The sequence below is a fragment of the Meleagris gallopavo genome, chromosome 3 (assembly GCF_000146605.3).
Source record: "Meleagris gallopavo isolate NT-WF06-2002-E0010 breed Aviagen turkey brand Nicholas breeding stock chromosome 3, Turkey_5.1, whole genome shotgun sequence".
Classification (NCBI taxonomy): Eukaryota; Metazoa; Chordata; class Aves; order Galliformes; family Phasianidae; genus Meleagris; species Meleagris gallopavo.
In genome coordinates this window covers 76,765,482-76,776,840 of record NC_015013.2, presented here as the reverse complement: position 1 = coordinate 76,776,840, position 11,359 = coordinate 76,765,482, and the positions used below count along the sequence as shown (strand labels likewise).

Below are 11,359 nucleotides of genomic sequence, written 5' to 3'. Positions count from 1 at the left end.
AAAGAAAAAGAAAAGATGATCATTCAATGACAAAGAGACACGATCAACATAATTCTGAATAGCAGCATATTTTCAGGTATAATAAATGTATATAATAATATATATTTTATATATATATAAATAATATATATATATAATAAATAAAGGCTGTTCTGTTTTCACAATCTTTAGAAAGTCTTTCAAACTGCAAACAGTTTGAAATGCCTAATGCAAATGCTTTCCTGCAAATATTTATTTTCACTTTTAAATGAATTTTCTTCATTACTGTTTGCTTCTTTTTTTCTGTTCACTCCCTTCAGATATTCAGACAAATGTGTTTGTCCTTGAAGGCACAATGATATTTGAAGAATCTGAGTTTACAGCCTCTTTCTTTTCCTGTATAGATTTAATTAAATCATGGATATGTGGACATGCAATTGCCATGGAAAGTAAAGGGCACTATCTGCTAAAGTAGTATCAAAGAGTATCAAATTGCTTTACAGCATTATTTTTCCTTCTCTGTAAATTGAAGGCAACTTTAGAGGAAGAATATATTAAAGACCACAAAGACTTATCACCTCAGTAGGACACACATGGGAGCTTGAAGATATATGGAGACAGCTCTGTGTCCTGAGTTGGATTTCTCTCACTGTAACACCCAGATCTCTCTACCAGACTACAGCGAAAAGTCATGCTGAATGCTCATCTTTAGTCAGGTCACATTACACAGGGCTGCTTTCTGTCATTCATCTTACCCTCATCTAGGTCTGTCTCACCCAGAATGAAATAAGTTTTGGGGCTGTACCCTACAATTCATTTAACTTTAGTTGCACTATTGGATGGTGGCTTTTCCCTCTCAGTCTCAGCCCCTTCTTCCAAAATGAAGTCCTTCAGGGAAGGACTGAACAGGGTTTTCTTGGTACTTGGTGCATTTTCTTCACAAAGGAGGGCTGTCATGATAGATCATGGATTAACTCTAGTCTCTCTTGCAGTTAATATTGAAATTACACATAATCAAATGCAGATTCAAGAATCCCTGTTAATTACAGAGGGATAGATGACTCAGTACAACAGAATCTCAGCAAAAAAAAAAAAAAAAGGAGGTTAAACTCAAACATAAAAGGATGTCAGTGTAAAATACTGCACCAAGAAATGTGTAGACTGTTTTCATTAAAAAGAAAAAAAACAAGAATGAAAAAATAGAGAGGATTCAGTTCAAAGGCATAAGAGTGGTCCATTTCTTAGAGCTCAGACATCGGCACTATAGAGAAAACTGCACACTGAATGAAGCACAGTTGCTCATTACTATTGTTAGAAGTGATACGTTCAACTCAAGCTCTAAAAATAAATCCAGAACTCTAACTCATTACGCAAGTTTTCGGCATTCACTGACGATGTATGATGATGTGATGTGATACAGCATGCTCTATCAGTGTCATGAGGAAAAGAAAATTCTGTTTTGAAATTCCTTATTGATAGTGGCAGTTGGTTATGTTTCATTATGAAACACAGACTGATCTTGTTCTTCACCACTAACTCTGGGGAGGAAAAGAGCATCCTTCATATACTTAGAACTGTTTGAAAATGAAATTTCTTGTTTTGACATAGAATATGTCATAACATAGAATAACTTACGTACAATGTCTGATAAGGCAAAATGGTGAATGAAGGATATTGTCTTTTTTCTAAAATTAAGTATCCTTAAAAAGAAAATGAACAACAAACCAGCCCCTCAGAGACTGTTAATATTCTACATTACATTATAATATTCTACATTACGGCTTTTACTACAGACTAATACTAATGTATAGGGAAAAAACCAACAGCTTCCTAACAAATAAAAAACCCTCAATTTCTATTACTAACAGTGGCAAGCTCTCAGCTGGTCCTTCATGAGAACAGATTCAGGAAATCAGATTGCAGTGCAGCAATTCAAAAGGAGCAATGAGGACCTAAGAACTTGAGAAGACATGTCCCAAGATGTCAGAGACTGAATCCCAAAACAGGACGTCAAGCCTACTCACTTATTTACCTGCTCCAGACATGATTCCTCCCATACACCTTCTGTAATAAATTGTGCCTCAAGTCCGTGATGTAGTCACCACACCACCACGTCTTGCTGTGCATTAGAACATGAGGTACACCCTAGTAGCTGGCTGTTGGCTTTCAGAAGTGCCAGTAAGGGTGTTAGGCACAGACATTCAGATGTAGCATTGGCCACTAAGAATAAAAAAATTGTATATGTATATATGTTTAAAAAAAGTTACTCATAGTGCAGTGAAACATAAGCAATTGACCCACAAAATATGAATCGGACTGAATGATTCAAACTTTACTTAGACTCTTCTCACGATTGACTTCTCACTGGAAATGTCATCATATAAAAAAGGTACCATTAAATACTTTCAAGTCATGATTACACACTCAAAAATTAAATATAATACATTAAGTTGTCATGGAATAACTAGTTCAAAGTTTCACTGGCCTAAGCTGATGTTAAAACTTCAGCTTAAAATAGTGGCAAATTTAAACTAAACATATGCTTAACATACTATCATGCAACATAGATTAACAGTAGTTTGCAACTGTAATCTTGGTGTTCAATTTCAATAGTCTGTGACTTTTTGCTACCATTTATCTAAACTTTGTAAGCACTAAGTCTGTGAGATAATGACTAGTACATTAAAGCCTATTAGAAAAGCATAAATTCTCTTTATTCATAAATTCTTAGAAATGGGTTGTAACTTCCAAACTTTCCTAAGGAGTGGAATACTTTTTCATTACTATGAATTGAATTTCAAGACAACGACTTGCAAAGATGGCAGGAGAGTAAAGTAGTTCAAGAACCTCAACAGTAATTACAGTAATAAATCTAGCAGAGCCCTACAGCAAGGAGAGGTACAAACAATTTTGACTTGAAAAACCACATTAAACAGATTTTAATTTTTTTTTTTTATAGCAAAAAATGGCCATCTTTTATGGATGGGTAAGTGCAGCAAATGCAACGTTGGTTTTCATTTTTGTCACACCTGCAAAATTCATTGGAATTGTACAAAATTAACTGGAAAACCACATGAAAACAAATAACAATAACTCTCCAACAAACTAGATGTGCTCACTGTTTCCTTTAAACATACCTGTTATTTTTGCTCATTTCCAAAAATGAAACAAACAATATGCTTATGAATTACAGGGGTTAGAACTAGATGACTGTTATGGTCCCTTCCAACCCAAGCCATTCGATGACTCTGTTACTGAAGTTGCAAGAACACTGGAACAGGCATTAAAAATCAGATTCATCATACCAAATAGATAAAAAAAATTGGAATAATAGATAAAAAAAAATTATATCCTACAGGCACACACATTATATTCTTCTTTCTATTTCATCTTCTGTAGCAATTAGGGAACTGCATCACCCTGTACGTATGCATGCATGCACTAGTGTGCTCTTAAACATAAGAAGCTCCAATTCCTGACTAGCCTTTAGCAATAATAAATAAACATTTAATAACACAATTCTTGATCAGGTTGTCCCAGTAAACCTCACAATGCCATATCAGAATTATGATGCAGCTGGTAATAGCTAAGATTGTACAGTATACTGAGGTCATACATTTCTTGCTAAAAAAAAGTATGAGTAAATATCAAATAGCAATACTTAACCTACATTATGTCACCAGTTTTGAAGAGGAAATGACCCAAGAGATTAATGAGGAATTCTGCCTAGAAGTCAAAGGTATGATTAAGCCTTTTATTATTAAACAGAAACTAAATATGATCTAACCTACTTCCAACAGCACAGCCTTTAATAGACAGAAGAGAAAGAAGCAGAGCAGTAGGAGTCCATATTTATCTCTGGTACGCCACCGGTGAAGCCAACAGAATTCCTTCAAGTTCAGTTTGCCTGACTGCCACATGGCAAGTCAGTCACTGTGTTGCAAGGTATGATGAATGGAAAAAGCAATGCCATTTTCATTTCCCATTTAGGAAACATTATACTAGGAAATAAAATACTATAGGACTGTAACTCAGAAATTGTTTATTATTATGTAACAGTTGATGTATCAATTCACCAAATAAACAAATAATTTTATAAATCTGAGTATGACTGCTCTCCAGGAAGTCCTCTGGAATGAAAAAGAAACAATTTTTCCCCCTCTTCTTTTTTTTTTCCTATATTGTAAGTACTAAGAATAATGTTGGTGCAAATAACATACAACTAAATATTATTTTTTATAATTTTTGTACATGACACCCTTGAAAAAAGCCAGAAATGAAATAGGTTATGCTTTATTTTTTTTTCAAAGCCTGACATAAAAATTAGGTCATTCATCTATCCAATCAAGTCAATCTTCTTATTCATCTTTGGACTAGAAATAGTTATTCACTAACTCTTAGTGCTGACATCAAACACGATAGTGTTCCTAAACCCCCTAGAGGTACATTGTAAGTCACAGAATCATAAAATATCCCAAGTCAGAAGGGATACATAAGGATCACTGAGTTCAACTCCTGGCTCCACATAGGACAGGATCACCCAAAAATCAGACCACATGTCTGAGAGCGCTGTCCAGATGCTTCTTGAACTTTGGCAGCTCAGAGCCGTGCCCACTGCCCTGGGCAGCCCGTTCCATGCCCACCACCCTCTGGTGCAGACCCTGTCCCTGACCCCCACCCGCCCCTCCCTGACGCAGCTCCATGCCGTTCCCTCGGGCCCTGGCGCTGTCACACAGAGCAGAGCTCAGCGCTGCCCTTCCGCTCCCTGCGAGGAGCTGCAGCCGCCATCAGGCCTCCCCTCAGCTCCTCTGCTCTGGGCCAAAAACAAGAGACCTCAGTGCCCCTCTCATCTTCCCCTGTAGTCTCATCTTCGCAGCCCTTCTCCTAGGCAGACATAAGTAGATAAGAAAAAAATAGAGCACGTAAATGCCTTGTAAAAAAAAAAAAACAAACTTATTTTTCTTGGATATATGAACAATAAAATGAAATCACCTAGTATCATTTTAGAAAATGCATCTAAAGATGTCTCATTCATAGACTGTTGACACTGTAAGGGAACCCTGCACTTGTGATGCTGAGTGGTCTCTGCTCTGGCCAAAGTTGTCAGCAACTGACAGCATCTAACATGTAGCCGTATCAGACACCTTGTTCAATATCTTTAACCCAAGTTATGCACTTCCAGAAGACCAAGTCACACACCAACAAACTGGGAATTGAACAGTCCCAGGGAAGAAAGCCCAAAGAAGCTGTGAATTTCTCACTGTTCTTGCGCAGGCCTGTGTCACCCTGTCTGCACCATGCATCATTCATCTGCTGTGATGAAATGTGATCCTGTTTTAAAAAAAGAACTCCGTCATGGTGAGGATACTGTATCTTTGTGAGAAGTGTTTCACATATTTTCCACGGGCACAATCTGCTCCCACTTCTATTTAAACCTCTGCAGCTCTCTTTGCTGGACGTTACTTGCTTCAGAAAGTTCCTTCAAGAGGTGCTTAGCAGAAAGCTAAACAGCAGAATGGCGGCAGACAACAACATGGCTCCTGAAAAGAAACCGAGCACGACTCCTGTGAAAAGAGCTGTCCACAAGATCCGAACCGCCAGCCTTGTCTTCAGCTTAGCCCGAGGATGGCAGCAGTGGGCAAGTGACCACAATGTAAAGCAAGCCCGAGAACCCCCTGGGTGGGTCCCCAGTGCAGGAGACATATCAGCTCAGTCAGTGCAAGAAAGACACTTTGAAAAACAGCCAGTTCCATCTACCAAGAGGGATGATGAAAAATCCTCAGCAAATGAATTGGTGACAAGAGATGCTGAAAAAAAGTCAAGAGAATCTGATGAAGCTCTTAAAAAGGTCAACATTAAAAGCAAAGAGGTGCTGAAAACTGTTGTAAGTAAAGCCTATGAAAGAGCAAGCGATGTTAGCCTCCTCAGTGGCAGATATGAGAACAACCATGGCAGCTCAGAGATGACCAAGTTCAAAGAAGAATCAAATGGTATTGACAAAATTCTTAATTGGAAATTATCTCCCACTATAAGGAGAAAATGTTCAAACAGAGTATCAGACCTGATTGAGGGCTATAAAGAGAACAAATTAGGAACTAGGGAAGAACTGCTGTTGAAGCACCATGATGACAGCATGGATACAGAAGACAGTGGCTACGGGGAAGCAGAAGACAAACTTGAGCCAGAGGACAACAGCCAAGAGGTGATCCCTGTGAAGATTAAACAACCATCTCTGTAAGTAAAACACCTTTGTTACAGTATCAGGAATAGTCAGTTAAGCAGGCCATTACGCAGGACCAAAATTCCTTGAGAGAAGGGAAATGAGATCAGGACAAAAAATAATTCACAAGACACAGTCAAAGAGAAAGCATTCTCTTGAATGAAAAAGAGAGTGAAGCAAAACAACCAACCAACCAAAAACAACCTATCCAGAAAACCATTCACATATCTATGTTTAAGTGGCTTAATCCTTGGTAACATCTGACTATAGACTCGGGTTTCATGGACCATACACATTAGAGAAGTGGGAAGTTATATTTAGGAAGTGTCGTTAAATTTGACACTAGATTTATTGGTTCATCTAAGCTACTACTTATTTCTTAATGTTTTAGTCCGTATTTCAGATTAACGTTTTGTTCCACATCAAGAACCCACAGCTATTCATCTATTTCTGCAAATACCAAGTCTAAAAAAATGCTCGAGCAAATAATATTTCCTAATACTTATTATTTTGCTTTGTACAAACTGCAAACATTCTTAGGCATAATTTGCACAGAATGTCCAAAAAGAGATACTGCTGGAATTACTTCTAAGTAAATCTTAACCAAAGCTGGGTTCACTACTTCTCCTTGGAAGCTTTGGAAATTGGAATTCACCAGCTCAAAGAATGGGATCCCAAATATGTATTAGAAAGCATCCAGCCTGCCTCTTACTACTGAAGTATTGATTTGAATCATGCTGGGTTATAAATAATTTATAAATCATGTTATAAATCAATTGACAAAAAGAACTTTTAAACCATTGATAGATTCTTCAAATTCAAAGCCTCTCTACAGTATCAATAGGAAAAAAAGAATTTACATCAAACATTGTGGAAGTTTGACACACAAATTTTCTGACTGGTGCAAACAAAAAACAATAAGCAGAATCTATTACTTACAGAAGCAGTTATTACTAGTTCCACTGAGAATTTTGAATGAAGTAGCAATCAAAATCATACCAATAGACAGCTTTGGGAAAGACTTCGTTCAATAAGAGGACTGTGCTTGAAGATTACTACATAACAGCAGCTTCATTTGGAACCAGGTAATGCACAAGTAAGGTTCAGCTGCAGCTTGGGAGGTGTCCCAGGACAGCCGAGGAACAGCAGAAGCTGGAAGAAATTTGTTTGCTTTCCCCAAGAGCTCTGGCAGAACAACCTTTCCAGAAGACAGCTACAAACAGCTGGAGCCAGACTTGCCAGAGGGTAGCTGCCAAACTCATTCATCACGCTCTTCTCAGCAAAAGATGAAAAGGTCCGCATGTCCAACGCCTCATGAGGGGAAGCTGTAGGCAGCCATTAGATATAGCATGATTTGCCCCACTGCTCTGCTTTAAAAACTGTGATGTCGCAGAGCATAGATAGAAGGCATGAACGAGTGATAGTCTGAACTGTTTTGGTGTACAACCTCACATCTAACTTTAAATGTGTGAATAAGGAGGGCACAGCCTCTGAGGCCAGGGTGTGCTAAGTCTTTGCTGAGGCCTAACTGCAGCTGGGCCAGGGCCTGTCCTAAAGAGCCTGCAAGGAGGACAGGGGCTGGCACCAGGACACTGCTTCCTGATGCTTTGTTATGTAACTGACAGTCATCTCTCAGAAGGAACAAATAGTTAAGAGTTTAAGTGGAATAGCTCTCCAGTAACCCAGAGCTTTAAAGTCTGTGGTCCCTACTGCTGGGAGAGCCTGTGCAGACCTTATACAAAAACGAGCACAAAAATAAAGCATTAAGACAAAGGTTTCACATAGACAGTTGGGGGAAAGGGGATAAGTTTGCATATTACCTGTAAATAGCACCAATTAAAACAAATTGCTTGCTAAAAACGTTACAGGAGGGGCAAATCAGCTATCTTTCTTTTAAAACTTACATATGTTTTCTCCATATGTCTGTTACCTGGGGGAAAATAGAAGAGCACTGAAGTGAAAATGACAGAAATAATATGCTATCACATTTACTGCTATCCCTTCCACTGAAATCTGCAAGAGTCATTTTCTTCATTCACTATGCCACTAGCAGGACTGGCTTTTTTTTTTTTTTTAACTTACTATTTTTTTTTTATATTTTTTTTTTAATAGCTTCCGAATACATTATTTCAGTCTGTTACTTTTAAGTACCCCTCAGTTGGATTATAACTTCTTCAAAAAGTCCAAAAGTATACAATTGTTAAAACACATCTCCTATTTTCCATACTATATACCAGGAAAAGAAAACAAAACAAAACATTGGTGGCAGTATTTTCCCCCTTCACACTGCATCTTCACAACTTCCAGCTGCAATGTTTACTGCAATCAGGCTGCTTTCTTCATCGAGTGAATGTTAACTTCCACAGGCTTAATTTTTAGGAGTCAAAGGGATTCAGAAGAGATGAAATTCAAAACTAAAAAGGGATTTATGCTCTTCCCCTGCAAACAGGATAGTAGGGAATGCAGGACATGGATGCTGTTCTCCTGCAAGTTCAGGATGCAATCAGTGTTATCACTTAGTGTAACAGTAGCCTGTTAATGCAGGATACTCGTTACTCATAGTGGACTTACTACAGTAGGTTAAAGCTCACAATCTTCAATTTGGATCCCCAATCCATTGTTATGTGCTGCACAGACATGAAAAAAATGATTCCAGGTCTATGATAGTTTACTACATTAACTCATCAACAACTTAAGCAATGAGGAAAATTGCACTTTAGCAATTATAACTAACAAATACATTAAAAGATTAACAATATTGATCTTTCAAACCCACAAAGAGCATGATAAAAGCAAAGTGATCGATATGGGGGTGTTTTTCTCAGCCACTGAGAAGGCCTGAAAAGAGAAATAAAGGCTTCAGTAAGAAAAGGTGAGAATACTCACTAGACAATTCAAATAAAATGACATCAAAAAGCTTTTACAGAGCTCAGCCATCTCACTCACTGCCAGATTCTCCTCTCCATGTGGGGAACTGCAGATTCAGGACTTTCTCAGAGATCCCTGGAAAAATGGTGGAGCAGCCTGATTCTTCTTATGCTTTTTATCATATTGACTGTGAAGAGTATTTTTAGAGCTTTTCAGTACAATTTCTCAATACAGCTAAGCCAAGCGAGGGGTAACTCCAGAACTGAAAAGAATGGTTCAATCTCATACACCATCTTCTATGCTAGGCATGAGGTGTCTGCACTTGAACCAGCACTGCCCAGTACTGGCAACCTTCTGGTGCACAGACCTGAACAGGGGACATCTGTGCCATACTTTCTCATCTCATTCAACAAGCTTAGCAGAAAACAAAACATGCAGCAAGTTTGCAGTGTTTTGATAACTGTAGTTTTGCTCTGTTGTTAAAAATAATCAGATATTACCGGGGTGGTTTCAGTGCAGCCTTCTGGGAACTAAAAATATTAGAAAACAAATTACTTTGGTATAGCCACAGCACAATATACTCTCTAGGCGAGCTCTGTACCAACACAGTGACAGGATGCAGACAGCACAAAGACTAGCTCAGACTATCTCTCACAACATGACACTGGCCCCAAGCAGAAAGAACATCAACAGCCAGTCTGCCTGCAGCCACTCAGCGATATTGCTACACACGCACACATACAAATACAAAATCAGTTAAGATCTCTGAAGATTAGTAGTGTCAAGTTTCTTTCAGCCTTGTAGCCTTACCAGCGAGAATATGAACTCTGGACTCAAATCTAGACTAGAAGGTGGTACCAAAGATGAAATCAAGATGTCAGTGAATTTGCTTTTCAGGGCCAACTGAAATCTTGACTAAAGATTCCTAAAGAATTAATTTAGAACTGAGGAAAATATGCCACCTGGTGGTTACCATCTGCTCTAGAAAATGATATACATGTATACATTGAAAAAGATTAGCAGCAGAGTCGTAATTAATTTATGAAATGCAAAGCTGAAATGCCTTTTTTGTCTCTTTCAGCATAAGCAAGTGCAGTGAAGAAAGAAGCATCAAAGCTCATAGGAAGTACAGTCCTGTTAGCAGCCTGAAGAACAGATGGCAGGAATGGGCAGACCAGCACATCATAACGCAGAAACTGAATCCCTTCAGTGAAGATTTTGACCACAAACTGGCCATGTCCACACGCCTGCACAAAGGAGACGAAGGCTATGGCCGGCCGAAGGAAGGCACCAAAACCGCTGAAAGGGCCAAGAGAGCAGAGGCTCACATTCACAGGGAGATTAGAGATCTGTGTTTCATCATTAAAACCATGGCTAAGCCACGGCGTGACGGCAAGATCCAAGTCACTTTTGGGGAACTCTTTGAGAGATATGTTCGTATTTCAGATAAGGTTGTTGGGATTCTCATGAGAGCCAGGAAACATGGGCTGGTGGACTTTGAGGGAGAAATGTTATGGCAAGGAAGGGATGACAATGTCATAATTACTTTATTAAAATAAGCATGCTCCAAGAGCAACATGCCTTGGAAAACCTCATTTTTCCTTTGCTATTAGCTTTTGCACATTTGGAATATAAGATTTTTTCCAGCCCCTGGACAGAAAAGACATCGAGCATTTTTTTAAATACAAGCTTTATAACTGTTGCATGATAAACGTAACATCCAAATGGAATTTTTTTCTACACCAGGAGAGCTTGCCAGAAGCTATACACAGTATACACTACTATACACAGAGCAAATAAGAAAAAAAAAAAACATAAGCAGATGAATATAGAAACTTGTAATAATACAAATGGCTATAAATTATTATTTTTTTTTTTTAACTTATTTTAACTTATTCTTACATTCAAGTTCCTCTCAACTATTTAAGCAGGGAATATAAAAACCACACCAGATCAGAAGCAGAATGATAATCTAAACTCAGACCAAATTTTTGATCTTATGTGTATATTTTCTAACTAATCTATTTAAACGCATGTAAAAAAAGGCTTATTTGTACACAACTAAGGATGCCAAATTTGTTACTTTTATAAATAATATAAGCAAATACTACTGCAGTGACAGCTACCGCCAACTTTCTCTTAGATATCACAGAAACTAAGACAAATTTTTTATAAGCAGAACTTTTTTATTTAATAATTTATATAATTTATTAAATGTTTTAATTTTTAGTTATAGCCTATTTTGTGGCTTCTAGTCATCAGCCATGATGCACAAAATGTTTAGAATAGATG

The 11,359-nt window shown here is 37.9% G+C and overlaps 2 protein-coding genes across 2 annotated transcripts in view; one reads left to right on the top strand and one right to left on the bottom strand.

The window, feature by feature from the left end:
- Nucleotides 1–4,537, bottom strand: part of OXR1 (oxidation resistance 1) — a 12,782-nt gene extending 8,245 nt beyond the window's left edge. Inside the window, exon 1 of the mRNA XM_010709237.1 lies at nucleotides 4,472–4,537. Within this exon, the coding sequence (XP_010707539.1) occupies nucleotides 4,472–4,537 (66 nt within the window). The remainder of the gene's footprint in view (nucleotides 1–4,471) is intronic.
- Nucleotides 4,538–5,421: 884 nt separating this feature from the next.
- Nucleotides 5,422–10,880, top strand: ABRA (actin binding Rho activating protein). The gene is made up of 2 exons (XM_003205225.4): nucleotides 5,422–6,213; nucleotides 10,149–10,880. Exons 1-2 carry the CDS (start codon nucleotides 5,495–5,497, stop codon nucleotides 10,624–10,626), a joined length of 1,197 nt encoding a protein of 398 aa, XP_003205273.2. The 5' UTR covers nucleotides 5,422–5,494; the 3' UTR covers nucleotides 10,627–10,880.
- Nucleotides 10,881–11,359: the final 479 nt, after the last annotated feature.